The sequence below is a fragment of the Poecilia reticulata genome, linkage group LG9 (assembly GCF_000633615.1).
Source record: "Poecilia reticulata strain Guanapo linkage group LG9, Guppy_female_1.0+MT, whole genome shotgun sequence".
Classification (NCBI taxonomy): Eukaryota; Metazoa; Chordata; class Actinopteri; order Cyprinodontiformes; family Poeciliidae; genus Poecilia; species Poecilia reticulata.
Genome location: NC_024339.1, coordinates 21852783 through 21879408, shown reverse-complemented (window position 1 = coordinate 21879408; position 26626 = coordinate 21852783). Strand labels below are relative to the sequence as shown.

The window sequence follows — 26626 nt, the reverse complement described above, 5'->3', positions numbered from 1 at the left end:
GTGTGTGTGTGTGTGCGTGCGTGTGCGTGTGTGTGTGTGTGTGCGTGTGTGTGTGCGTGTGTGTAGGTACCAGCTACAGCAGTTGCAGAGTCAGACCGAGTCGCATCTGAAAACTGTGTTCTGGTGGAAGAAGGTAGCTCAGTAATAAATCCTGTTTTTGGTTTTAAACGACTAATTTGATTTCTTCCGTTCTCGCACCGTTTCTCAAGCGGAATCGCATTAAAACGTCACTGCAGTGGATCAAACCACAACTGACAACAAAATAATAAATGATCACAGGAATGCTGCTCTCTTTGTGTTTTTCCAGTTTGGCAGAGTTAATATTTGTCTTGGATTTGACAAAATTGGGAGCAAAAATGTATTTGTTTTTCTGCGAATGTGTTTGGAAAATGTTTGTAACTCATTAATGACTTCCTGGAGCAGCAGCTGGAGGAGCTTCGTGAGGAGCTGCACAGGGCCGCGGAGCCAGGGAGCTCACCGCTGAACAGATGTGCATGTCAGCAGAAACAGCTGGAGAAAAGGCATCAGACTGAGGAGGTGACACTCTCTTCTTTAACCATCAAAGTCAAATCCCGTGCAAAATATGAATAAAACAATTTTGGAAGGATTTGTTAGCGCCTGCCGCCTATGAATAAAATCAAATGTTTTATTCAGAAATTGAATCACTTATAGTTTGGTTTTGCTTTAATGTCCAGTTTTCATTTGATGCAAATAAAGATTTGTCCTTTGTCATCGATCAGACCACAGTCTCCCTCATTATTGTAGTCCGCCCAAAATTGGGTTTTTGTCTTGAAGGGAGTAGTTTTCTGGATCTTGGTTAGATGCTTCTTTTTTTTTATTTTTTTGGTCCAATAAAAAGCTGTGCAGTTTGTTTTTTTTTTTTTTTGCTTGTTTGTTTTTTAGAAGTGTTTCTGAGCTACTGCAATGATTTCTGTTCAAAATGTGGTGCTAGTTGAGGAGTTGAAAAATTAAATTTTTCAGTTCAGATTAATGCAGCATCCTGATATATCATTTAATATAAATATTTCACCAGTTTGTAATGTTTTTTTCTATTTCACATTAGATGTTGATGGGTGAAAAGTTACATGTTGCTTCTGCTTTTCTGCTTCTCACTTTTAGTCCCCTGATGCTCAAGTTGGCGAGCTCCAGCACAAACTGGGAGAATGTAGGATGGAGGTGGGAACGCTGGGCGAAATGTTGGCGCAGAAGGAGCTGCAGCTGACGGGTCTGCAGGAGGAACGAGACTCTCTGCAAGCGGAGAGAGACGACCTGATGAGGGAGCTGCAGCTCTACAGAGAGCTGGAAGAAGCTCAGGCAGTGACGGTAGGAGCAGAGGATTTCTGAGATTCACGGCAAAAGTATTCACACTTCAACAGCTTCATATTAAGTTGTACTGCACAAATGCTAATGTGTTTTATCGGGCTTTTAAGTGACAGTTCATCACAAAGCGTTGTACTAAGCTGTGAAATGGGTGCGGGGGGGAAATGATACATGGGTTTCTAATATATTTTCTTTGCAAAATATTTAAATCTCGTTCAGACAGGATGGATGGGAGAGTGTTGGTGAAAACACATCTTACCAAAGTCTTGCTGCCTTTAAGAACTTTTCTTCCAGGTTTGCTCTGTATTCATCTCCAAACTCTTAAGTTTCCATGTTTCTACTGGTGAAAAGTATCTGTGCAGCATGATGCTGCCAACACTATTTCAGGATGGCGATGGTGTGTTCAGGATGAAGTCGGGTGTTTTTCTAGTCATTCATAACGTTTTGCATCGTCTACCACACGACTACCGCTGTCTCCCCAACTTGACTTATATTAAAAACTCTCTGAAAACAAATGCATGCCACACTTTTCAGACTGTTTTCATCTCTGTTACTAATGTAAAGTATATTTTTTCAATCAGCTTCTTAATTATGCACTGCTTGTGTTGATTGAGCTTATAAAATCCTCCTAAGATATTATAAAATATTTGCTTTGGAACATGACAAAATGTTGAAAGTGGACAAGAGTCTTTGAGGTGCTCGCTGTAAATGCATGTCTATGTTTTAATATTCCTTTCAGCAGCAAGAACTGAGCCTCCACAGGCAAGAAAAAGATCAAGCTTTAAAGGCACGTCTTATTCAGGTGCAAACTTTCAATACAAACGCATTTTTTGTAAGCATACACAAATAGTCTTACGCAGTTGCTGAAATTCTTTTTTTATTGTGACTTGTGTCGAGGAGCACATTGAGGCGTTGTGCAGTCTGAAACGTGTTCCTGGGTCTGAGGGAGGGGCGGCAGCGTCTCTCTGCAGGCAGCTGAAGGCCCGGGAGCAGGAGCTGAGGCAGCTTCAGATCAGCATGGCTCAGCGGAAGCAGCAGTCTGCGGCTCGCCTCGCAGACGGCTTTACCGAGCAGCTGACGGCTGATCTGGAGAGGTGACGCAAAATCATCCTTGTCTCATGCATGTTTCACTTCAGTCGTGGCTGCGCGCCCATGACAACACTTTCAAAACGTTTTCCCATCCCACAGGTGCAAGACGACGCTGATGAGGTGCAGGTAACAAATAACACAGTAACTAACCAGCTAATACAAAAAAGTATTAAGTGTAAAACTGCACAGTAGATGCAGCCATTACCTGTAGGCTTAAACATGTATGTTCCTACTGGTGGAATGTTTTTTTGTTTTTTTTATTGTGGCAGCTTTTACAGGAATGCATCTAAGATGAAAGAAACAAGTCCCGACGGCAGCAACATGTCTGGCGCAAAGGTAGATGACGTGTTAGCATTCGGCTCTTTCACACCTATTCCTTCAACAAACACGCTAACACCGTTCCTGTTCTCTCCTTTCTTCCATCAGGAGTCTGAGGAGGCTGTTTGCTCCCACTTGCATCATGCAGTGGTCTGCGCAGCTGCACACTCCCCTCAGACGTCTCTCTGTTTCAGCTCCTTTGCTCCCTGCAGAGCAGAGTGAAGCAGCTCCAGGTAGAAAATCAGGCTTTCCCAGACACACTGAGCTTTGATGTATCAGGATCCTCTCTGACAACAGCGAGAGGGGAATTACCCAAGGGAGATTTTTGAGGATATTTCCCTGCTAAGTATAATCACAGGCTGTGCAGTGGCGTACAAAAGTATTTACACCCCTTGGAGTTTTCTGAAATGCAACGACGAACTCTCCTGTGGGCGATGGAGGCTCAGTGGTAGTTGAGGGTTTGATTCCCACATGATGATATGCCCTTGGGCAAGGCACTAAACCCCAAGTTCCCCTACTGATGTGTGTTTGAATGACTGTTAAGAGTCTGGTGTAAAGTGCTAGGAGCTGTAAGCATTCCAGAAAAGCACAAATAAATTTGGTTCATTCATGTTTTATAATAGACTAAAATTAGGGCAACGTTGAGAAGAGGAAGGAAAAGGAGACCTGCCATGCCAATTTTAAAAATTAAAAAAAAAAAAGTGGATTAATATTCAGGTCCCACTGAGTTAATTCCTTGTAAAAGCATTCTTTGTGGTATGACTCCAAAACCGCACAACTGAAATTACGTTGAATGTATTTTAAAGCCAATCAGTGGCAGTCATTATGACTCACTCACTGTTACATCTGCATGTGATAGAAGAATAAAAGGCAGGTCACTGTGACATAAGGCAGCATTCATCTGCGCCGAGGAAAAGGGATCTTCCGTGGCCTGTCGACACGGTGAACTGTGAATGAGTTGTGAACTGTGAATTAAATCATGCCACTTTTGTTAAATAACCTAATAAAACTGTCATGTGTGAGGAAACCCTTGTGTAATGTTTTACATGCCAAAGCCAAACTAAATAATGACATCATGACTTACGGAAATGTTCAGGAAAAGAAAGGGACGCCTTCCTGCCAGCGCATATTAATCATGTCAGCTTTAACCGTACAGCCACGCCTCCGTTCTGAAGAACTAGAGCACGATGAATTGTTCATGTGTCATCATCCAGACTAAGATCTCCAGAAATATAATAATTTATAGCCCATTTGGAAAATTGATTCATAAACTTTTTAGCTGCTTATTTTTGCTAGCTCATCTGAGTTTGTTGCTTATCTCTAGAGGTCAAATGGTGACAAGACGCCACTTCATCACAGGGACTCATCCATCAAAACCTCACCGTAAATGTACAGCAGATATTTGTAGTGCTCAAATGTGGAAACATAAAATACCCTGGCAACCACAGATTGAACATAATTAAAAAAAAAAGAATGACAGGAGACATTGCTGTTTGGTTTGAGTCTTAAAACTGTGTTGGCCATAACATTGCTGTAGAAGAAATAATAAAACTATGAAAGAAAATATTCAAATTTTCTGACAAACTGGGTTTTTATTAGCTGTGTGCCTTTATGACAAAAATTAAATAATTCTGTTATTTTTGCTTTTAGAAACAGGAACATAGAAATGACCTTATTCATATTCTAATCTGAGGTCAGCCAGACAAATTCATTTTAGTGGTCAGGCATCCTTATTTTGACTGATAAACAGCAGCAACCTAACAATGTATTTTAACTTCTAGAGTTAAGCAAGTGTTAAAAAAAAAAAAAACTGGAGAAATGTTTTTGAAAACCTCTGCATGAACCATGTTTTATTATAAAACAAAAGTAACAATGCTTCATGGCAATGTACAAATGCAAAGTTTACGCAAGTCATAAAAAAATGCCTTTGAAGAATTCATTGCAAAGTAATCAAAGGTCACAGATGTGGCAAATATCTGAACCAGAGGAAGATTATTCCTCTATCACGAAACAACTGAGTTCTTTCATAAAGTCAAAGTTCACAGAGAGCGTTTCTGTGACAGAGGAGGATTACTCCTCCACCACGATATGACGGTAAACAGGAAGTCTGGCTTTTAGTGCTCTGTCGGGACTCCCTAAAGTTTGCAGAGAAGATCCAGGCGTTGCACACTTATGGTCAACAGTAACATAAGTCATATTTACATTACACCAGTGTGCTGCTGGTCAGTCATATGTACAAAATGCCTCTAACTTATGACTGAACGTTAGTAAGGCGGCAAGTTTACAGGCCTTCAAGGTTTACATCAATAACACTGTTAAAGTTAATCCTCACATATCTGTCCACAGAAAACAATGTGTGGCAAATAAATGATGCACAAACAAGCTCAAGATCAACAGGAGAGCACAACACGGTCAGCTTATTCTGTGACGCTTGTCCAGTCTTTCACTTTGGCTTCGAGGTTAAATCTCCATGTCCTCCTCCCCCGAGTTGTGGAGCACAGGGAAGCTGTACATGGGCGCGCATGTCTCTGCAGGTGGACAGGAGGGGCTGAGGGGCGGACTGGGAGACGAACACGGAGTTGGGAGCTGCCGGCTGAGAGTCTGCTGTTTACGCTGCTTCTGTAGCGAGTCCTTCAGCCTCTGGCAGAAGGGATCTTCTGGGGGACGCCACAGGACCAGCTCCATGCCTGAAGGACTCCTGGGGTCAAGAGGAAGGGAAGAGCGGGAGGGGAAAAAAGTTGCAGCAGATGAACATTTAGATAGGTAATTGTTATAGTCAAACGCAAATTTATTAAACTCCGAAAATGCTTTTATGAAGATCTCAGAAGATTCTAGAAATGCAGCTAATTTTCTGGAACTTTCTTGACTCCTTCACTAAAACTAAATTTGGTTTTAATTTGTGTAAATGTAGGGGGGCGGGGGGGGGGGAAGAAATCAGCGTTTCTTCAAGTTTCGGTAAATTAGATCTACTTCCTTTTTATGACCACATAATAAAGCTTAACTAAGATTTAACATAATTACCATCTGGTAAAATTTCACTTTAACAGTTTATAATGATTAACAATATCTTTGCTTTATAGCCATAACATGTTAATGTAAAACCCGACTTATTTTACATTTTCCAATGATGAAGGAGCAGACAGGCTAGCATAACAAAATGTTCTGATTTTAGGAGAACAATTCTTTTGGAGGTATTTTAAAGGTATGTGCAAAAGTTTAAATGTATTCTGATAAGTTGAAGTTATGATGATTTGTTGCTTCCTGCATCTCAGGGTTTGTAGTTTACTACAGCATAACTCATGAATTACAAAGCGGGGGCCGGAAACTACAAAAGAAATGCTAGCAGTGTATTTTTCAAAAACATAAAAGCACTCCTAACAATATCTATTAGCCTTTTTAACTGTTTTAGAATGATCAGAAACACCATGAACTTTTATGTAGTAATCCATGTTTCCCTGGAGAATAAATATGACTAGAAGATCTTTTGTCTTAGCTACTCTTCAAAACCAGTAACAAAGGAGAACACGTCATTTCAGTAGGGCAGATACACTAAGTGGTGAAAGTAACAGTGGACGGTGCTGAACACTTCAGGAGTTACCAAAGGATTATGGAAATGAGCATGGAGCACGTACACAGACTGGGCCACAGTTTGGGGGAGAATGTCACTGATGCCGCGCTGCAGGCCCTCCTTCAAACTGTCTGAGATGACCAGAACCGGCCGCCTCGGGACCGGCTCTACGTCAAGATCCTCGTCGTCATCTTCAAGGATTATTCTGCAACACATCAAAATCATAGTGAAAAAAAATAAAAATACAGCCACACAAGGTAGTCATATGTTGAACCCAACAGAAAAACTACCACAACTGATTAGTGAAACAAAGCCCTTTGTTTGAAATAAATGGAGTGAACTGCAGGACACAATGGGAAATTTGTATATTGCTAAGGGTGGAAGCAAAAGTAAGTGAAAAATCACCCAAAGTTTGGACTTTGGTCTGAAGGTCCAACAGTGGATTATGCATGAATGCACAAGTGTTAGTAGTTTTATGTTTCTGACTCAACTTGAGGACAAGCAGGCACAAAGTTGCTCCACACCTGTCTTCAATCTCCTGCAGTTTCCTGTGAGCCGCTTCTATCTCCATGCAGGGACTCTCCATCTCAGCTCGGGGCTGGACAGAAGAGGGCTGTGGCAAAGTGAGGCTCTGATGTGCTGAACATGGCTGCGGAGGAGCAAGGGGGACTTGCTGTGCTGACAGAGCAGGACAACTGTTCGCCAAAATATCCACTTCTGTTTCAGGCATTAACCTCCGTTTTTTGGCACTGCAACCCCTGACAAAGCAGAAAATATGTTAGGATATGCCTGTGTGGAGCCTTTACACATTCACATTTTGTCACATTAAAAACACAACATTTGTGTATTTTCCAATGGATTTCATGAGACAGAGCAAAACAAAGTAGCTCATAGCCAGCCAAATGCAGATCGAAATGCAAAGTGGCAACTTTTACAAATTCATCAGACTTTCTCTATCCAACTTGATTTAGATCAGCTTATTAGCATCAAGATGTGTACAGCAACATGGAAGCATCTCAGCAAAAGATGATCCTGCAAAAACGATGTCAGGAGGACTGAAAACAAATGCAGATCATAATTTTCAGTTTTACTTGTAAAATAAAACATTAAAAACTTCCACTTCACAAATATGTGCCACTTTATGCTGATCTATCACATAAAATTAAAATAAAGTTTTATGTGATTCTAGGGTTACAATTATTAATCACGTTCTCACTAAAACCAGGAAGATAGAGCACATAACACCAGTTTTAAAGTCCCTACACTGGCTCCCTGTAGCTCAAAGAWTAGAYTTTAAAATACTRTTRTYAGTTTATAAATCACTGAACGGTTTAGCACCACAATACATTAAAGATCTGTTATTGCTGTACCAACCGTCTAGACCCCTCAGATCTTCTGGTTCTGGTCTGCTCTGCATCCCCAGAACCAGAACCAAACGAGGAGAAGCAGCATTCAGTTTCRATGCACCACAGATTTGGAACAAACTTCCAGAAAACTGWAAAACAGCTGAAACACTGGGTGCCTTTAAATCTAAACTTAAAACCCACCTGTTTAGATTTGCTTATGGCTAAATTAGGATTAGAGTGAGGGTTTTGATGTCTTCGATGTTTTTTAAGGTTTTTATCTTTACTTTTCATCCATTTATTAATGTCACAAACTGTTTATATATTTTTTTCTTTAATTATGTAAAGCACCTTGAAATGCTTTTCTGCTGAAATGTGCTATACAAATAAAATTTGATTGATTGAACACATTGCTCACTTACTCATCATCTAGTCTTCTGTGCTTACGGAAGCGTCTCGTTTCCCAGCTGCTGTGGAGCAGAGACAAATATGTCAAAAAACAAAACATTCCTGTATGCATTCATGGTCAACTTGAGTCCAAAACATACCAATCAGTACCATACCTGTCTGGGTTTAGTTCTCTCTGAAGGCTGTCTGAGGTACTCGGAGGTCCCAAGTCAAATTCAGGCAGAGTGGTGGGGCCTGAAAATGAATACATGGCTGGTAGACACCCCAGCTCACTGGCCGAGGGAAGAGGGTGTGCATGAAGAACCAGTGGAAGGGCTGATTTGAGGCAGGTGGTTATAAGAAGTGTTCATCTGAAAGATCAGAACTGATGCTAATTAGATCAGCTTGAAAAAAACAAACATTTTTCTACAACGTAGTAGCTGTCACCAACATGCCACTACGGAATTTATCTCTTGGCTTTCATCTGTATCTGGTTGGGGTATTATTTATCTAAACAATGCATTGTGATAAAATTCTCATTGAGGTGACTAATATTTTTGCACAAGTTCAGAAAAACACAAGTTAAAGCACTGACCTGTGAACCTGCCCTGCCCCCTCGCCGTTTGTTGCTGTCGATGTTTAGCTAGGTCCTCTCCGCACAGTTCGAGGTTTCTCTGTTTAATGCGGTCATTAGCAGGCAATAACAGCATCTGCAGACGCAATGTGATATGACCCGATAAAATAATTAAACCTCGGCTAAGCAGAAATGGCTAATAGACCACACGCCTTATTGTGTGTGGTGTGTGTGAAAGGTTTTGAAAGTAGGACGGGTCAACCTGACGTCGAATGAAAAAAACACTTACGCTGGAAGACTCGTCGAGGTTCTAGAAAGAGCGTGAGCTACGCACGAGGCACAGCTGAATTATGGGTAACGTAGTTATGCCACACTCGACACAGACTCTTTTCCGTCAGCACAATCGGTTACATCAATAAGTTAACATAAACAGATCTGCGTGAAGAACCAGTAATTATATCTAATTCTTGTTTGATTTTTAAAAGGGTCTGCTTTTCAAACTTTTTAAAGTGACAGTGATAAAGTTATATAACTCTAACTTTGATTGGCTCAGTCTCACAAGCGCCTCGAATTCTAACCAATCACAATCACCTAACTCTTCCATATGGTTCTCCAACTTCCTGTTGTATTGCTGTTTAAAGATACGGTGAACTCTTCAACTTTTTCAAAGTTGTGTCATCTCAGATGATGGGTCATGTGAGACCGAAGCGTTTATAAGCATTTCTCTCTCTGTTTTTCTCCCACTCAGCATTGATTCTTTGCATCGGATACTCAGGAGGTAAAAAGCTACTCTATACAAGCTATGTTGTTAAAGTTAACAGCAAATCCATTACGACATTACTGCTATAACAATGTCTTACTGGTTTAGGTAGCAGCAGTGTTGTGTCTATATTTTGCTAATATTTCCAGATTATACTGTTCTAATAGTGTGAAATGCTTCAATGTCATGCAAATATTTGTGTTATTCAATTTTTCTATTTTGTTTTCTTTTAGGACAGCCAGAATGTTGGCTTTAGTAATTATTACCGGACTGCTGGCTTTTGCCTCTAGCAAGCCGTGTGGTAAGTAGCGTTTAAATTTATATTTGTATCTTGAAAACACTAAACACTTTTTAAAACTTTCTGAATTGTGATGCAACCAAGTCTGGAAATTCTCAGATTTTGCAATCTTCGAAATTTTGACTCTTCCACCTCGCCCAGTTGGCAGAAACCCTTTGAGCGCTTCAGGCTTAAGGATAAAAATCTAAAATTAAAAAAAGAAACAAAAACGTTTCAGAAATTTTTTATCCAGTATAATATGAAGAAGTCAGTAATTTTGAGTGTTTTTTTTTTTTTTTTGTTGAAGCGTAGGGACGGGGTTAGCATTAAAATAGAAGTAGGATTTTATAGATTTTTTTCTTATTTATTTTACTGAGTTGAACAAGCACAGTCAATGTGCATGGTAACCTTTTTGAGACTAATGTCATTGCTAAGGCCCATCCATTCTTCCTCTTATGAGACAATAAGCAGCCTGCAGGTTGAAGAGAGTAGACCAGACATCTTTCCTCATAACTTTCTCCAGTTCATACTGGGTGATCTTGAAGGTGTTCTCAGGCCAGAGGAGATTTTGATCCCCTCTGGTAAGTTCTTGCGCAGCCTTGGGGTCTCTTCCCATTGGGATGTGCCTTTAAAAATGTCCAAAATGAGGCATCCTGAAGGTATCCTGGTCAGATCCCCACAGCATCTTAAATGGCTCCTGATTTTTGAGCTCCTCTGATGGCTTATGGAGCTCCTTACCTGAATCCGTTGTACAGAAGTTTATATTAGTTGCTTGCACCTAGGATCTCGTCCATTCAACCATGACGTTTATCTCATGATCATATGTCAGAGATAAATTATTGACCAATCATTATAGAGAGCATTGCTTGTTTGCGGAGCTCTTTATTCACATTTACAGATGCAGCACCTGCATTACTGCAGATGATGCCCCAAATTGTCTGTCAGTAAATCTAACAGAGGCCACCTCCACAAAATGATGTCTAGGTCAGTTCCAAATAAGAAAGAGGGCCTGGCTGTGCTGAGTCCCAGTTTCATAATTTAATTTTGGGGTACGTATATTTATTTGGTGTCTATCTTTAACTATATAAAGATAAAAATCAAAGCATCATAACCCTATTTTAGAGCAAGTTCATGCCATCCAATTTACTGAATGATGCACCTGCAGGCAGCTCCACCAAAAACTGAACAAATCTGTAGAATGCTGAACCTTTTAGAAACGACCACAAGCGGCAGAGTAGAAAGGTGTTTTTATTTTTATCTCATGCAATTTTTTTAACTTGCATTGAGTTTATCTGGGTAGAGGGATTCTGTAATTTCCTCTTAATCTTAACTACTGATGCAGCTTCTTGGGGTTTCGCAATGCTGCAGAAGTTCTTGTTGATGTCAGCAACAATACAGAGAGAGACATCCCTGTAATTTTTTTTCCTTTTTTTTTTTTTTTTAAATTTGTTCCAGATACTGAAGGATCCAATTCTGAGCTGCTCCTGACACTCAACAGGAATCTCGTTCGTTCTCTGGAAAGCCCGGAAGGACTTCCCAATCCCAGCGTGCACCTGGCTCTTCGGCTGTCTCATCACCACAACCAAGCCAAGGAGACAGATCACCTCAACAAACTGAAAAATGAACTTCACAATGACATTCAAACGTATTTTTCCAAGTTTCATAACAGTTCATTGACATTATATGTGAAACTATGAACATCCACTGTTTATAACTTTGTCTGATGTCCTCCAGCTCACTCTCAAACGGCCAGGCTGTGACTGGCACCATGGCGCTGTACAGTCTGGCCCTGAAGTCCTCCTGCTATGACCTCAACACCATCAGCTTCACTGCAAATGACAAGAGCGAGACACTCCTGACACACCTGAAGAGGCAGATGGAGCAGGAGAAAGAGCACATTGCCTGTAAGATTTTCCTTCACAGGTTCAGTTTTTTTTTTCTTAAACGTTTGCAGAAACTTGCTTTACTGTCCTGCGGCATGAGGTCAGAGTACACTGCTGTGAATTGTCTGTCAGAAAGAAAACTGTTTCTGAAAACGCTGAACAGCAAAAATGAAACAGTTAAAGGCATAACTAGCATAACATTATCCAGGAATAGGGCAACTATTAACTAATTCAAGCTCAGCACAACACCATAATGCCAAAAAAGCATAATTTTTTTCTAACTTCAGGAAAGTTTTATGTCATTTAGTCTTTTTTTTTCTTTCGTCTTGCAGTCAGTCATCGGCCTTTGACCAACTATTACCAGTACAGCCTGGGTGTGCTTGCTCTCTGTGTGAGCGGCATAAGGGTCAACAACCATGTCAGCCACAAGCTCATCAAAGCAGCAGAAAATGAGCAGTTCATACATGGGGAAACCGAGAGTATTGGTGAGTTAAAGGGGCTGTTGAAAATCTTTGGACTCAGTCCTGTAAAGTGGATTAAATTGCCCGGTTTTTGATTTGTAAAATAAAATAGCTGTGAGTAGTAATTTAAAAAACGCCATTGATGATGTACTATTCAAATAATAAACTGTTCCGATGTGGAGAACATTTGCAAGCCAGTTTAGGCAAATCTTATCAAGTCAAGATGTGGCGTACTTATGGAGTCCTACCAAAGAAGACTGAATAGAAAACTATTAGTTTAAGACTGCAGATTATGCAACTGGATTATTGCACTTTTTTATTTAAAGAAATTGTTTGTTTTTCAGCTGAAATATATAAGATGATTGCAACAAAATATATGGAATCAGTTTAGCTCTTTCGCATCTTAAAATCTGGTATTGTAATAACATATTGACAACATGCAGGCCAGGTTGTTTTTCAGTTTTTTTAAATCTCTATTTGTTTTGTAATTCAATATTTCTGTCCCTCCTAGATACAAATGCTATGGCTGGAATGGCCCTTCAGTGCGTAAAGAACTCTGGGTCATATGCACACAATTCAGAAGAGCTGGATTTAACTCTCAACAAGATCAAGCAGAAGCTTCTGGCCTCTCGTAGATCTGACGGTCATATTGGCAATGAGTTCAGCACGGGTCTGGCAGTTCAAGTAAGAAGTTATTTGTTTTCTCTCCTCACCACCTTCCCTTGTTTCTGCATCCATCAAACCTTAAAAATCACTCATGCTTGATTTACTGACATTCCAGGCTTTACTGGCAATGGGCAGCGAGGTTGGAGATTGTTCTGTCTCAATCGAGGCGATGAGAACAGCTGCCAGAAGCAACACCTACCACAACCCCATGGCTATTTCTCAGACTCTGCCGGCGCTCCAGAGGAAAACCTACCTGTCGGTAAAAACCCTGGACTGCCTCAATGAGGACGGTGTGTGCAGCATTGCTTCCAGCTTTTTTTTTTTTTTTTTTGGTCACTTTGATTGGTATTGTTTCTTATTTCACATGTTTTCTTTTTGCAGACACACTGGTGCTGGAGCCTGTAAACCCTGCTGTGGTTTTACCAAGTGAGACCAAAGTGAAAGTGTTGGTGGAAGTGGTGACTGCTAGTGGAGCTGCAGCTGCACACTCTGTTGACGTGCCAAAGGGCAGTTCCCTGCTGGAAGCCCTGGAGCTGCTTGAGAGGAAGAATGTTGGCTTCACGTAAGTTCGTTTAATGAGCCGCAGCAAGTCACTTTCTGTCAAAACTGCTGAAGTGAGTAAGACCTGATCCTGCTTGGCAGATTTCAGAAGGAATCCAGTCTGTGGGGACCATTCTTGAGCGCTGTAAACGGAGAGCAGGCCAGACAAAGCGACCGCAGATACTGGCACCTTTCTTCCGATGGCACGGCTCTCACTGAGGGTAAAGACACACACACACACACACACACTTGTTGCAGTGACATTCAGCAATATTAATTACTGTAGTATGTTAAATTCCCTGAAGCTATGTAATAAAAATACTTAATTTTCTCAGGTGTTGGCGACTTCAAGATCAACGCTACTCAAAAGATCACCATCAAAAACACAAGTTACTGATAATGTTGCTCCAACTACTATGACTTACAAATTCTTTACTTTCAAATGTTTTCTGGCACTATTTTGATTTGTGATTATAGGTAAATTGTCTGCTGCTATCATTTATTTGTGCATTCATAAATGGCTTGCATAAAACTGTAATTTTGGACTTCTGTGATAGATTTTAATGTAAATGCTTTTATTTCAGTTCTGAAAATGTTTTTTTTTTAATTTTTTTTGTAGAATGAATGAATATTCACTAGTTTTTTTTTTCATAAAATGGATTTTGAATCTTGGTTATGTTCTTTAAACAAAATAAAGTTGTGGTGACATATTAAAGAATATACAGTTACAATAATTTTGTGAACAAGTGATTCAATCTGGCATAAGTATTCACAGATTATCTGTTTTGTACAACTCAAGGCTGACGTTTTTGCCCATTTTTCTTGAAGAATAGCCAAAGCTTCAGTCAGACTGGTTAAAGAAATCTCTTACCACAGGTTTACAATTGTATTTAGGTCTTAAGAGATTCCATAATTTCCAAAACTCTGAATATTGTTTTATAAGCAGTCTGCCACTTTATGTAGCTAGACATGGTTTGGTAGATTTGCCTACTCCTTTGATGTTTAGATGACAGACTGAACAAAGCTGTGAGATATCTATCTGTCTGTCTGTCTAATTTAAATTAATAAATTTTTCAGTTATATTCGGATGCATAAAGATGATATTCTCCCTGTGCAACATCACCTTTGACATTTAGTTTTTACACTGACACATAAAATCAAGAAATACGCATTTAGCGTCCAGGAAATAACATGGTTGCTGAAAGGCTTTTATTGTGAAAGTGAATGATGTTATGCCGGAAGTGCGTCTAGTTGCTAACGCTACGCTGGTAGCGTTTATCAACTGGCACATGTTACAAAATTTAACTCAGAGTTGTGCTAACGAGGAGTGACTTATGTGAGACTGAAATTTGACTTTTATAATCAAAATAAAGTATGTTTTACAAGCGTAGAAAGACGTTTTAATTTGCTCCGATAGTTGATGTTACATTAGGATGTTTTGGGTAGAGCTAGCTTTCATGAGCACATCTCGTGGTGATGTTTCTGCTGATTAATAAGAGACAGGACAACTTCGGAAAAGTGTTTGATATCATAAAAATTAAAGCGAATATCCTGATGGCTGCCCTCCACCGACTCCTTCTGTTACACCGGGTTTCTGAAATCCAGAAACGGTGTTCAGGTCTGACACAGCTCAGGAGGTTTGCATCCACACTGTGGAAACCACCAAAAAGCTCATTTAAGAGAGGAAGGACGACTATCTGCAGTTCTATGGATAAAAACACAGGGGATCCAAGTATTTCTTGTTCTAAAAACTACTCGAGTTCATCTAAGGATGGTGCATCGCGAGTGAAGAGAGTTTCTATCGAGGGAAACGTCGGTAAGATCATTGGATCTTTGAGTTGTATAACTACAGAGAGTCCGTTGTAATTGAGAAAAACTAGTAGATATAAAATAAGTTATAAAGTTATTGTAAAGATCTTCATATAGTAGTATACCTCAGTATGATGTCATAGGTCATAATTTTGCATGGCAAAAGTCTTCAGAGGCAATCATCTGTGAAAGAGCTGCAGGGATACACAACTCAGAATAATCTGTGTCCTGCACTGCAAAAATATGGCCTCTATAAACACCAGTGCTAAAACAAAATCAAGAAAAAGACTGAATCCAAATGTACACCACACTTTTCGGTTTTGATTTTCAAAACAATTTGAACAACAATTTGTGCATTATCTGTTTTCCATTTCACAATTATGAGCTACTCTCTTGGCCTATCATAAAATCCCAATAAATTTTATTTATAGGTTTGTTGTTGGTTGAGAAAAACTAAAAGCTCAAGGCGTATGTATATTTTTGTAAGACATTCTATGTCTTACAAAAATCAGGATCATATTATCCTGGTGAAGGAATTAGCATGGTACAATGTGTACGGGTGATGAGAAATTTAAAGAACTGCACAATGGGAAGACTGCATAATAATTGCTTCTATGTCATGGGCTTTTCTCCTAACAGCTGTTGGAAAGTCAACCTTCGCAAAACTCCTGCAGTCGGTTTCTACAGACTGGGAGGTGGTGCAAGAGCCTGTCGTTAAATGGCAGAACATTGAGATCAAGACCTCAAAGGTGAAATTATTTTTCTCCCAAACACCATTTGACCATTTGGTATGACAAAAGAGGAAGATAAGAGTAAATTATTCCCATTTATTTACCAGGAAATGGATGCTTCACCCCAAGCAACAGTCAGCAACTTGCTGGAGATGATGTATCAGGACCCTCAGCGCTGGTCCTACACATTTCAAACATATTCCTGTGTGAGCCGAATGAGGATACAGCTCCAGCCCCCTCCCGCTCGCCTCCTCAACGCAAAGGAAACCCCTGTCCAGGTGTATGAGCGCTCAGTCTACAGTGACAGGTGAAACATTTTATTTCAAGACTCACCCATGTCCGTGTCTGTCCTTTTAAGCGTCAGTCCTTTTAAATAAACTGTGGTTCCCAGAGTTCCCGGGCAGGAGTACACATTCTGGATTTCAAGTATTGTGTTTGATTTATATTTGGTGAATTCAGAGTGAGATCCACCTATGTAGCTTTATTCTGCCTACTTAGAACTAACCTTAAATCTTCTCTGTCAGATACGTCTTTGCTCTGAACATGTTTGAACTGGGCTGCATCAATGCCACTGAATGGGCGACCTACCAGGACTGGCACTCCCTGATGGTGGAGCAGTTTGGACACCGGGTGGCGCTGGAGGGCATCATCTACCTCAGAGGCTCACCCAAGGTATGGATGTAAGATCTTTTTTGTTTTTTTTTCTTCTTATTGCTCTGAATTCAAAACTTTGCAAAGAAATCGCAAGCAACTTTGCTTCTCTCAGATATGCATGGAGCGTCTGAAGTCACGGGGAAGACCTGAGGAGGAGGGAGTGAAGCTGGAGTACCTGGAAACGCTGCATAGGCAGCATGAGAAGTGGCTGGTAGAGAAGAGTACTGAGTAAGAAACGCATCTTGTGTCTGCAGCAAATAAATAAATACATTTGTGATAAAACAAAATTGCACCTTCTGTGTATTTCAATACGTGTACAATATGTGAAAAGTAGTCTGGTCTTTACCACGTTCAAGGATATTTAAAGGGACGGTATCATGGAAAATCTACTTTTTTAAGCTTTACGTTATGTTATAATCTTATTCCCTGGAGTGTTGCTTTCATTTTTTTCATGTATGTTTGAGAAATTCTTTAATCTCCCGGGGCAACCCTCCAGCTGTGCAAAACTCCTGGGTGGATTTAGCTCCTCCTTTGAGGCGCAGCTCCTCTTCAGAGCTACAGTTTCCTATCTGCCTTACAGAGCAGTCTTCCTCCGTCATGACTTCATGGCATTTTCTGTTGTTTCTGATCGTGTAGCCAAGCTAACCGTGTTGTAATTTAACTCATTTTAGAGCTCTGTAAAAGACCATTGATTTTTATTTAGCTCTAAACACGCTTTCGTCTTACCACCATGACTGTAACATGAATTGAGTATTTAAGTTTTTCAGCAGTAATTATTGTAAGAGCAAATGGCAGTCAGCATCGTGTGGTATTTGAAGCCTTTAATGTATGTGTCTGACACAGCTTTGCTCTTTTTAACCTTAGGATACACATTGAGAAGTTGACAAAGATCCCTGTGTTGCAGCTCGATGCCAGTTTGGCATTTAATAGGGATCCCAAGGTGCAGGAGCTGTTTATAGCAAAGGTAAGTTTCCGACTTTTCAATCTCATGGCTGCTGTACCTATGTGAGCCACATGGGGTCTCTAATGTGCTTTATCTCATACATTTACTAATATTTATGTTTTAATGGAATTTAAGATGTGTACGTGTTTTTAATCCACCGTGATCCTAAATAACCTTTTCACACTTTCAGGTGAAGGACTTCTTTAAAACTTTGTGAGAAGATGCACCTGAAGAGTCTCCAACAGAGGGCAACAAAAGACATCAAAATAAGCAAAAGAGCACTGTACCACTGTCTTTATATGAACATTTCACTTCTAATGATTCTGTTACATTTTTTTTATTAAAGTTTCATTTGTTTGTTAGTTCTCACAACACTGTTTTCCAACCAGAATTCTTGAACTGTATAAATACTCTTATCTGTTAAAATATTTATTTTTTCAAACAATACATGCAGATAAATTCAGCAGTTTTTATACCAAGTAATAATTATAAGCTAAAGAAAAGTACCACAAAGTGTTTAGTGAGGATCTGTATGTGTGGATTCCTTATACATTGTTGACTAAATAAAAATGTTTTTTTTTTATTGCTAGGAGTTTGTTTATTCTTTGTGTTTTTTCTGAGCATCTTTATACAATGTCATGAAAAACTATTCATACCCTTTGAACTTTGGACAAAGAAAATGATACATACAAAAATATTTATTTTCAAATGATGATTTCACTTATTAATGAAACAAAAAGAAATGGCACACTGTGAAAAAAGTAAAACACACAAACACACTATGAAATTTAAAAATAAGTCATAAACTATATTTTTAGAAATGCTGAGTTCAAATTCACTTTCCACACCCAGACATAATTACTATCAGACCTGCAGGAATATGAAATGATTTCCATGCAATCTTTCTAACAAGACTGAGGTTCACTAAAATATCTTAATAACTGACTTTCAAACAACCTTTTTCAGAAGGAGCTTGTTTTAAGTAAATAACTCCTTAATATTGATTAAAAAGTACTTGTTAAAAGTGAAATAATCTGCCAGTGGAACTAGAACGGCTCAATCTGCTGTTTGCTCTCAATTTTATTTAGAAGTATCTGAGTAAAAGGGAGTAGATGTGACACTTTTCAGATTGTTATTAAGCTTAGCTTTCTGTTCTGTTCTTGGTTGTAAGGTGACTTGGTTTTGAGAGGGTAAGAGCAATGGTACACGTTTGCAAGTCATTGTAAAAAAGGTGTCAATAACAATATAACATGTTTTGCATTTAAAAGTTAGTTTGACAGGACAATGACCTTGGCTAAAAGCAGCTTACTCTCTGGCCCTCTGATGTGCTCTGCTGATCAGAGGAGCCGTTAAGATGCCTGCAGTGGTCAGGGGTCATCAAAGGGCAGCTGTCCACTATAAAAGGCCAGTCTACAGCTCCATCTGCACTCAACATCATTTGTGCCTTGGAGCAGCTGGAGGACGGACAGACTGAGGCAGATCTTTGAGAGTTTCAGCTAAAATGGAGTGCAGAGTCCTGGCTGTCTTCTGCATCCTCTCTCTCTACACCTTTGGAGCCGTTGTCTCGACGCGGACCCGTAGACATCACACACACCTAGAGAACGGTTCAGCTCACGGAAACATGTCAACTAATCATCGCAGTAGATTTCCTTTGTACATGATGCAGCTATACCGCTCCTTCAGTGCCGCCGACTCCATCGCCTCACTGACTGTCAACACCTTTGCAGCTTCACGGGACCTGCTGTCAGCTTACAGCTCGGATTCTGTCCTGAGTCTAGCGGCCAAAGGTTGGTAAACTTTTTTTTGTTCAAACATTCAGGACTGTTACACCTTGACTGTTAGTTTCTGTCATCCAGCAGCTCCTTGGCTGTTTATCTGTGTTAACAATCCCTCCCTTTTTACAACTCAGCAAGTGTCAAAATGCTTATTGGACTTTAAAGGCTGGTTCTGTTTTATGTGGGGCAGTTGTATATTAGCCCACAGACGGCCTTGTGCAGGGGGGGTCCAATACACATCCTGCCCCGTTTCCCCTCTCACTTCAGTGTTTTGACATCTGTCCAGCAACCTGGCCTCTCCACATTCGCTCAGACTTGCAGTGTCACAGTTTGATTTCTCTTTCTCCTGGTTTTTCTTGAAGGTTGTCATCAAGTGGACGACAGATGGATGGTCACCTTTGACATGTCTTCCATCTCCACCAGTGAGCTGGTCCAGCTAGCAGAGCTTCAGATCCGACTCCCAGCTTTCTCTGCCTCTCACCGTGCCACTGTGGATTTATATCATTCCCATAAGCACAGCTGTGACCCGGATGGGACTTCATGCCAGGAGGAGCCTGTCTTCTTGGGGAGCTTTGGCGCAACGCCGAGCAGTACAAAATCTTCCTGGAAGGTATTCAATGTGACGAGACTCTTGAAATACTGGCTTTACCAGGGAGATGCAGTGTTGAACCAAGAGGGCTCAGGGGTGACTCAGAAAGACGGCGGGAGTGGTTCTGGGGATGAAGACATCTTGGGAAGAAGTCAAAGAAAAGTACAACATCCAACCACAAACCGGGTGATGATGGTCATCTTCTCCAAACACAACCTGCCCCAGGATTCCTCTGGAGCCTACAGTCTCATTCACACTGTGGAAAACTCCAAGTATGTGACAGCCAACAGGGCCAAGAGCGACAGGCAAAGCCGGCGCCACAAGAGGAACCGAATGTTGGGCCTGAGGGTTACCGATGGAGCTGCACCTACCGTGGCCCCCGCAGTGGAGCAGGCTCAGGGGCCTCTGTGTCGCAAGGTGGACATGTGGGTAGACTTCGACCACATTGGCTGGGATGAGTGGATCGTGCATCCGAAGCGCTACAACGCTTATCGCTGTGAGGGAGAGTGTCCCATCCCTCTGGACGAGTCCTTCAACCCCACCAATCACGCCTACATGCAGGTAAGATGATGACGACAGAGCAGACTGACTGACTGTGCAGCCGTTGACCTGTTCATTTGAAATGTTCTGTTAACTTTCAGAGCCTGCTGAGACATCACAACCCAGGAAGAGTGTCCTGCCCTTCCTGCGTGCCGACACGCCTCACCCCGCTCTCCATGCTGTACTACGAGAACGACGACCTGACCCTGCGGCACCACGAGGACATGATTGTTGACGAGTGCGGCTGCCACTGAAAGGATTACTGCATAAACCTGAGTTGTTGTGTTTTTGTTTGCATGTAACATTAATTATCAAGTATGATAGCATTTCTTGTCATTCCCCTCTACTGGAAGCATCTCTGTGTTGAAATAAATTGAATAATCTGTCTATTTATAGATTATAATGTATATGTTTGTATATAAGACATAAAGGAATATATTAAAATATTTTATTTTGATAAATGTGTTGGATTATGTGGCTTATTCTTGATCACATGGTCTTGGAATATAGAATTTTTTTTAATTAATTCAATTTGGTAAGCTTAAATCATTAACAAATAGCTTCAGGGAGAGTGTTATACTGAAATGTTCAAGTGCTATAAATTGATGCCGCTTAAACCAACTATATAGTTCAATTTACACAGCCGTTACTTTCCAAAACCTCGTTTTTGAGTTGTTTTTTTTCACTGAGTCACACCAAAACTATACAGAACTAAACACAGAACCTTCTAAAAGTATTTAAATGAACGCGTCAACAGTGTAATGTGACTCGTAGATAAAAACCAGCACAATCAAGTCACCTAACTGGTTATTAAAGTTAAAATATTTAAGCAGTTCTGTGAAGGCCTCATAGGGTTTGAGTCTGACCTTTGCTCAAATGGACAAATCTTGGTTTCTAGATGCACAAAGTTGGTAAAAAAAAAACAACAACAAAAACTGCGGCTGTAACTGCAGTCAAAGGCGGCTCTGCCAAGTAGTGAATCAGAGGGTAGAATAAAGTGCACAACACACAAAAGTCAGATTTACTGTTGGAATCACTTTTTCTCGACCAGTTAACAGATAATCACCCACATATTCATCACACTTTTTCTTTGCTGACTCCCAACCAGCTAACAGTTCAGTATGATTACCTCGTTCACCTCAGCAATCCACATCTCAAACGCTTTACAGCACGCCCATTACAGGTGTCATTAGCTGTCCTCCTTATCCAGGCTTCTTTTGTTGATTGTGAACAACAGGCACAAGGGTTAAAACTACAGAAACCTCTCTGGATCAATGGACCAGAAAGAAGGCAGCAGTGCTTGTTTATCCTGCCGACGGGGGATGGAGAGTCAGGAAGCAGAGGTGACACAAACAAACAAAGACTCGTGGAGGAATGGAGAGACTCAGAACCAGCAGGGTGAAGCCACTGTGAGGAGGCAAACCTGGGAACGACTGGAACTGATCAGCTGAAACTGTTCGATCCACGTTTACCCAAGACAAGACGAGAAAGAGCGCAAACTTTAGGGGTTATTGTGATTTAACTCGTTTCTTCTGGGCATTTAGATGAAAACAATACTTGAGAACATGCATTCATGAAGTCAACAATTATTTTAATATTAAAAATGTTTAAAAAGCTATTAAATACATGAGCCATTTTTATGTCTCATTTGTAATTATTCATAATCTTTCTGTTGGGCTACAACAATAAAATCGGACTACAATTTCAATTTGTGGCATAAAGTGTGAAGAAGTTCACGGGGGTGTAAATACTTTTGCAAGGCCCTACATATATTGCAGATATTTTGTGCTTTTAATCTGGCAGATGGGTGACAATAAGTGAGCAGACTTTTATGAAAACTGATAGTGTAATTGGACTTTAATACCACAAAATGAGTCAAAAGTGACACCTCCCACACTTTAACCCGTCCTGAATGCACCATTTTATCCCATCCCTAATACAACAGATTTTTTAAAGCCATTGTCATAGTTCAAGTGAAGCCTTCCTCGTATGTGTTCATGATTTAATCCAAACAAATCCAATAATTTGTTCTTCATTTTTGAGTATGAATGTTAGACACTAAAATATGCCAACAGGTCATAGTAAACATGTAAATATAATAAAACTGTAGCATGTTTATCCAGTTGAATTTACAATATATGTTTGAGCACGTGGATAATTGTGCTTCATCCAGGATTCAGAAGTTTTCATATTGAAAAAATTGTTTAGAGATCTGTGTAAAATGAATCCAACAGGATTCACCTTGAAGTGAAATGTTGAATGGAAGGTGGGAGTTTCTGCTATGTACACTTGTATATTGACCTCTCTTTATTCAGGCCGCTGGCTGAGGTTATCAGCCCCCAGCGGCTCCTTGGAGGAATTCCTCTGAAACCACTCGCATTGAACCGGCGGCACAGGAGGTTCAGGAGCCGGCAAGTTATCCCAGTGAAATGTATATTGGTTGCACATGTACTCTGATATCTAGTATAAAGACTCATACATGTTTATCAGGAAAACATCTGCTTTTCATAGAGGTGAACAAAAAAAAACCCTTGGTGTTCAATGAAAAATGACTACAGAGAAAACAGGTTACTCGTTGTTTCCTTTATTCAACCCACAAACCGTGTGAAAATTGTTTTGTGACATCAAAAAAAAAAAAAAAAAGTTTCACATTCTTTATGTAACACTTGAGGTGTAGTATCTGAAGGCAGCATCTGAAGACAGCTGGCAGGATTATGGAACCACACTGAGCGACAAGCGCTTCTGGAATGAATGTATATTCAGAGGATTAGCTCTGGATTTTCCTTCAAGTGCTTAGGTTACTCATCGATGAGGCTTTGCTGTTGTTAGGTACTTTTCAGTGGTGATTTTTAACTCGCAAGCTACTACAGGAAGGCACGCTTTCACGTTAAAGAAAAAAAAAAAAAAAAGGAAAATTGGTCTGAGCTTTGAAGCAAACAGAAAACAGCTTTGTTCTGCACAAAAGAACCAAATGAGAGTGAAAATGATGGATGTTGAAACAACATGATGATGAAGACAGACTGAAATCACCGGGTGCTTCTGGTCATCTCTCTTTGTCACAACGTAGTCATCGCCCAGCTCTGCCTAGATGTCCATTTCAAACTGTGCGTCTTCACCTACAAAACACAGAACAAATGTTGTTCATCGAAAAATACACACAAATCCTCATAACAATATTCACCCCCAGATAAAAATGATTTAAAATAAATATTGATTATTACTTCCACTTTTAGAGCTAATGTTTGATTAGTTTGATGCATTTTCAGTCACTCCACAGCATTTGAAGCATTCAGTATTCACATATGTGTCTCTCTTTAAGCCATTCTGCAATGAAAGACATAAAATGGCATTACCATCCGCATAAAAAGCAGCAAATGCTACTGCCTCAAATGAAAGATTCATCTCCCAATAGATACAATACTCTTAACCTATGGAGAGCTTACTGGTTTTAAACTTTCTGAGAATCAGTTCTTTGCATTTCCACCATATGAACTGGTTCTGCAACCAATAAGCCAGCCCTGAGTGGTGGCCCGGGCTACTGGAATTTATCATTTTCCAAAAATAATGGAATCTCTTGAATTTGTCCAAACTGTTAACCATATGTCAATCTAACATATAACTGCATGATATTGTGACAAAGTTGGAAAATAAACCTGGCAAAGAGAACATTAGCAAACACCAGTGATGGAGCTGGAAAAACAGAACAGCAACCATGACCTCAATGCATCTTATCTAAACTGTAGCATCCAGAGACATTTTAGTCATCATGTAATGTTTGTCTGAGGTGTGAACATACCAGCATTGCTCGTTTCAGGAGCAGAAATGGAGTTGTTGTTCTCGACTTCCCCGTTGACAGTCTTCTCCTTGGGCCCTTTGGATGGCGGACTGGTGACCCCTGGAATGGGGGGCAAACCTCGAGGAGGGGTCCTGGCCAGCGGAGAGCTGCGGCACTCTAGCAGGAACTTTCGGTCATAGATGATCCTGGTTCCTGTTCAAATGAAAAGGACAGGCATCACAAAAACTTTAACGCAAGAGAAAAAACAGACACCTTGTATCAGCTAATGAGCTAATTAACTGAAAAGAACGAAGCAGCCAATTAAAGACCAAAACTCAGCTGCCAATATAATAGTTATTCAGAATAAGTCAAACAGACCAAAGGATATGTCTGAGACATTTTTCTTTCTTGACTAACAGTGTCTCCTAAAGCAAAGATATGTTGAAAATTTGTTCATCCATTGGGGATTTGTAATCTTTTTACAGGCAGCAAGTGAAGTGTGTATCACAACTAACTACTTACTCTAATCATCACTAGCGCGTAAAGTATATTAAAAACAACAACTTTAGATTAAACAGTCATCGTTCAACACAAATTCCAGACAAATTTGTATTTTTTAAGTAGTTTTTTTAAGCCAAATATACGGTCAAATACACATTTTGACTGTATGTACATAGTGCACACTGTACTCAATAAAAATTAGGAACGACGGTTGATTTAACAGAAGTGAAAGGGCATAAAACTGCTGAGAAACAGTGAAACATGCACACACACAAACCTATTGACTGACTCTTAATGAGTCAGGCACCAGGATGTAAAAAAGACATTCGTTTTGTAAAATGAATCAGAGTTAAAAAAAAAAAGAATATTGTTTAAAGTTAGACTGTCTTGGATGTTATGTTACATACTGTATGAGTAAAACACATGAAATATTCTCAGTTTATGTGACATACTTGTATACTTAGCTAAAAGTGTTGTATCATGTGAAGGCAGTTTTTATAAACTTGAAGATAAAATGTTTCATTTCTCCACCATTAACTAATCTGGATTATATTAAATGAAGGTTATATGTTGCAGGTCAATAATGCTTTTAATCGGTCCCCAAACTCCCCACTTCAAAAACTTGGAACTACTATCTAAAACTGAACTTGGACCTCTGTTTAAAAAAAAAGAGTACTGCAGCAGGTTGAAGGAAAACCTCTGAGACGACAGCGCCCTCTACAGATCACCTGTAAGGCACACACACACACAAACACAGAGACAACTGCATATCTATGGTGACAGAAGCTGCAGGGATCTGGCCATGTGACTCAGAGAGCAGAGGTTAAATCCTTAAAAAAAACTGCAGCTATTGATCAAGATCGTAGATAAAATGAAAAATTAAACTTTCAACACATCCAACTTAAAGGAAAAGCTTTGTCTGAAGCATATCACCCCCACTGAAAGGATAACAACAATAAAGTGCTTCAGAAAGACTGCTTCGCGTTTGTTGCTAGCGTTAGCAGCTAGCTGCAGCAGAGCCACCAGCTGACTGTGGCAGTCCTCGAGGAGTTAGCATGAACACAACGCAACCAAGCTGCTCTTTGAAGGTGGTGCTTTGAGGCTGCACGCACAGGAATAGACCCTTAGTCGTATTTATATGCATAAATATTATGTGTGCAGGCAGTACTGTCCGTACCTCCAGGAGTGGTGCTAAACAGGGTTCCTCCGGGGGTGGTGGAGTAGTCGTGGGGCATGTGATCCGCGTTGTTGATGATCACCCTCCTGGTCGACGGGATGGCCTTGGCAGTTGTCTTCTGGCAGTCGGTGGACATTTTCGTTCAACTGTAATGAACTTAAACTAGCTAACTAAGTGACATGAACCAGCGAAGAAGTCTAGAACAAAAGCCAGGGTGAGTGACAGAAGCTGTTTTGGCTCAACAGGATGGCTCCTTTCTGCTAAATAAAAATAAACATCTACTTTTCATTAGTGCAAATCAAGAACACCGTCTGAGTTCTTCATATCACCACCGTCTCACACTCACTGAAAGTGTCGAGGATCTTTGCTACAAGGCCCTCAGCACACTTTGCTTCCACATGCACACAAAACAACACTCAGACAGACACCCAGACAGGCTGCAGGGGGAAGTACTGCTAAGAAAAATAAGCAGAATTGACCCACTGCGCCCTCTACTGGCAGATTGTGCAGGTATAATCGCTGCAGAGAGTTGCATTATGTCTACAAACTCCGTTAAAACACACACACACACACACACACACACACACACACACACACACACACACACCCCCCCCCCACACACACACACACACACACGCAAACATCGTATTTTTTGTCGGATTCTGTGAAAACTTGTAAATATAGCTGCTGATAAATTGTTTGGGTTCGGCTTGAAATTAGTTTTTTGTGGAACTCAAGATACACAATAATGAACATAGAAAATGGGCTATTTAAAAATTTAAATACGTTTTAGCTTAATATTAGATTTCACCAGTTAAGTTATAGCATTAAAATCTCAAAATATTTTGCAATCTTATGCTAAGAAATATTATAATATCCTAAAATACTAATCTTTTGGTGTTCTGTTGACACAACTGTGGATGTTTCTCTACTTGCAAATAAGATA

General features: G+C 40.2%; 6 protein-coding genes across 10 annotated transcripts in view; 4 read left to right on the top strand and 2 right to left on the bottom strand.

Moving 5' to 3' along the window:
* LOC103470651 (rho-associated protein kinase 1) overlaps window positions 1-3754 on the top strand; it is an 8617-nt gene extending 4863 nt beyond the window's left edge. For 2 of the 4 annotated variants that reach the window (XM_008419262.2, XM_017306920.1), the window contains 8 exons: window positions 67-133; window positions 424-537; window positions 1120-1323; window positions 2060-2122; window positions 2218-2414; window positions 2509-2535; window positions 2679-2745; window positions 2836-3754. In XM_008419262.2, coding sequence (XP_008417484.1) covers window positions 67-133; window positions 424-537; window positions 1120-1323; window positions 2060-2122; window positions 2218-2414; window positions 2509-2535; window positions 2679-2745; window positions 2836-2949 — 853 coding nt within the window. In that variant the 3' untranslated portion in view covers window positions 2950-3754. The remainder of the gene's footprint in view (window positions 1-66; window positions 134-423; window positions 538-1119; window positions 1324-2059; window positions 2123-2217; window positions 2415-2508; window positions 2536-2678; window positions 2746-2835) is intronic. The other 2 variants (XM_017306919.1, XM_017306918.1) reach the window with 2 other exon arrangements.
* An 808-nt stretch (window positions 3755-4562) lies between these two features.
* Window positions 4563-8903, bottom strand: ccdc117 (coiled-coil domain containing 117). 2 transcript variants are annotated; one of them, XM_017306921.1, is made up of 6 exons: window positions 8621-8903; window positions 8202-8396; window positions 8061-8105; window positions 6820-7053; window positions 6360-6500; window positions 4563-5425 (listed from the first exon to the last, which is right to left on the bottom strand). In XM_017306921.1, the coding sequence occupies exons 2-6, from the start codon at window positions 8294-8296 to the stop codon at window positions 5188-5190; spliced, it is 753 nt and encodes a 250-aa protein (XP_017162410.1). In that variant the 5' UTR covers window positions 8297-8396; window positions 8621-8903; the 3' UTR covers window positions 4563-5187. The 2 variants fall into 2 exon arrangements, with proteins under 2 accessions (XP_017162410.1, XP_008416854.1); XM_008418632.2 differs by having other exon boundaries at window positions 8061-8108; window positions 8621-8902.
* Window positions 8904-9213: 310 nt separating this feature from the next.
* tcn2 (transcobalamin II) lies at window positions 9214-13906 on the top strand. The gene is made up of 10 exons (XM_008418630.2): window positions 9214-9377; window positions 9593-9660; window positions 11092-11281; window positions 11371-11540; window positions 11852-12004; window positions 12492-12664; window positions 12762-12936; window positions 13028-13208; window positions 13289-13407; window positions 13522-13906. Exons 2-10 carry the CDS (start codon window positions 9603-9605, stop codon window positions 13581-13583), a joined length of 1281 nt encoding a protein of 426 aa, XP_008416852.1. The 5' UTR covers window positions 9214-9377; window positions 9593-9602; the 3' UTR covers window positions 13584-13906.
* Window positions 13907-14013: 107 nt separating this feature from the next.
* Window positions 14014-17906, top strand: LOC103470289 (deoxycytidine kinase-like). Its single transcript, XM_008418631.2, has 7 exons — window positions 14014-15002; window positions 15635-15744; window positions 15834-16033; window positions 16251-16398; window positions 16493-16608; window positions 17245-17344; window positions 17514-17906. The coding sequence occupies exons 1-7, from the start codon at window positions 14663-14665 to the stop codon at window positions 17538-17540; spliced, it is 1041 nt and encodes a 346-aa protein (XP_008416853.1). The 5' UTR covers window positions 14014-14662; the 3' UTR covers window positions 17541-17906.
* A 918-nt stretch (window positions 17907-18824) lies between these two features.
* On the top strand, window positions 18825-20553 carry spaw (southpaw). The gene is made up of 3 exons (XM_008418629.1): window positions 18825-19110; window positions 19461-20248; window positions 20329-20553. Exons 1-3 carry the CDS (start codon window positions 18825-18827, stop codon window positions 20479-20481), a joined length of 1227 nt encoding a protein of 408 aa, XP_008416851.1. The 3' UTR covers window positions 20482-20553.
* Window positions 20554-22795: 2242 nt separating this feature from the next.
* eif4ebp1 (eukaryotic translation initiation factor 4E binding protein 1) lies at window positions 22796-26140 on the bottom strand. Its single transcript, XM_008418627.2, has 3 exons — window positions 25681-26140; window positions 24024-24215; window positions 22796-23343 (listed from the first exon to the last, which is right to left on the bottom strand). The coding sequence occupies exons 1-3, from the start codon at window positions 25814-25816 to the stop codon at window positions 23312-23314; spliced, it is 360 nt and encodes a 119-aa protein (XP_008416849.1). The 5' UTR covers window positions 25817-26140; the 3' UTR covers window positions 22796-23311.
* Window positions 26141-26626: the final 486 nt, after the last annotated feature.

What these genes read in the sequence shown, in the direction of transcription:
- eif4ebp1 (XM_008418627.2), bottom strand. Translation starts at nt 25,816, where the DNA reads ATGTCCACCGACTGCCAGAAGACAACTGCCAAGGCCATCCCGTCGACC. An exon ending in GTTTAGCACCACTCCTGGAG is followed by an intron (nt 24,216 to 25,680) that starts GTACGGACAGTA and finishes TCATTTGAACAG; the next exon opens with GAACCAGGATCATCTATGAC. An exon ending in TCCTGAAACGAGCAATGCTG is followed by an intron (nt 23,344 to 24,023) that starts GTATGTTCACAC and finishes TGTGTTTTGTAG; the next exon opens with GTGAAGACGCACAGTTTGAA.
- tcn2 (XM_008418630.2), top strand. Translation starts at nt 9,603, where the DNA reads ATGTTGGCTTTAGTAATTATTACCGGACTGCTGGCTTTTGCCTCTAGC. An exon ending in GGAGAAAGAGCACATTGCCT is followed by an intron (nt 11,541 to 11,851) that starts GTAAGATTTTCC and finishes TTCGTCTTGCAG; the next exon opens with TCAGTCATCGGCCTTTGACC. An exon ending in TGGCACGGCTCTCACTGAGG is followed by an intron (nt 13,408 to 13,521) that starts GTAAAGACACAC and finishes TAATTTTCTCAG; the next exon opens with GTGTTGGCGACTTCAAGATC.
- LOC103470289 (XM_008418631.2), top strand. Translation starts at nt 14,663, where the DNA reads ATGTTTCTGCTGATTAATAAGAGACAGGACAACTTCGGAAAAGTGTTT. An exon ending in CTGGTAGAGAAGAGTACTGA is followed by an intron (nt 16,609 to 17,244) that starts GTAAGAAACGCA and finishes TTTTAACCTTAG; the next exon opens with GATACACATTGAGAAGTTGA. An exon ending in AGGAGCTGTTTATAGCAAAG is followed by an intron (nt 17,345 to 17,513) that starts GTAAGTTTCCGA and finishes TCACACTTTCAG; the next exon opens with GTGAAGGACTTCTTTAAAAC.
- ccdc117 (XM_008418632.2), bottom strand. Translation starts at nt 8,296, where the DNA reads ATGTATTCATTTTCAGGCCCCACCACTCTGCCTGAATTTGACTTGGGA. An exon ending in CACAGAAGACTAGATGATGA is followed by an intron (nt 7,054 to 8,060) that starts GTAAGTGAGCAA and finishes CTGCTTTGTCAG; the next exon opens with GGGTTGCAGTGCCAAAAAAC. An exon ending in CAAACTGTGGCCCAGTCTGT is followed by an intron (nt 5,426 to 6,359) that starts GTACGTGCTCCA and finishes TCTTGACCCCAG; the next exon opens with GAGTCCTTCAGGCATGGAGC.
- spaw (XM_008418629.1), top strand. Translation starts at nt 18,825, where the DNA reads ATGGAGTGCAGAGTCCTGGCTGTCTTCTGCATCCTCTCTCTCTACACC. An exon ending in CCTGAGTCTAGCGGCCAAAG is followed by an intron (nt 19,111 to 19,460) that starts GTTGGTAAACTT and finishes TTTTTCTTGAAG; the next exon opens with GTTGTCATCAAGTGGACGAC. An exon ending in CCAATCACGCCTACATGCAG is followed by an intron (nt 20,249 to 20,328) that starts GTAAGATGATGA and finishes GTTAACTTTCAG; the next exon opens with AGCCTGCTGAGACATCACAA.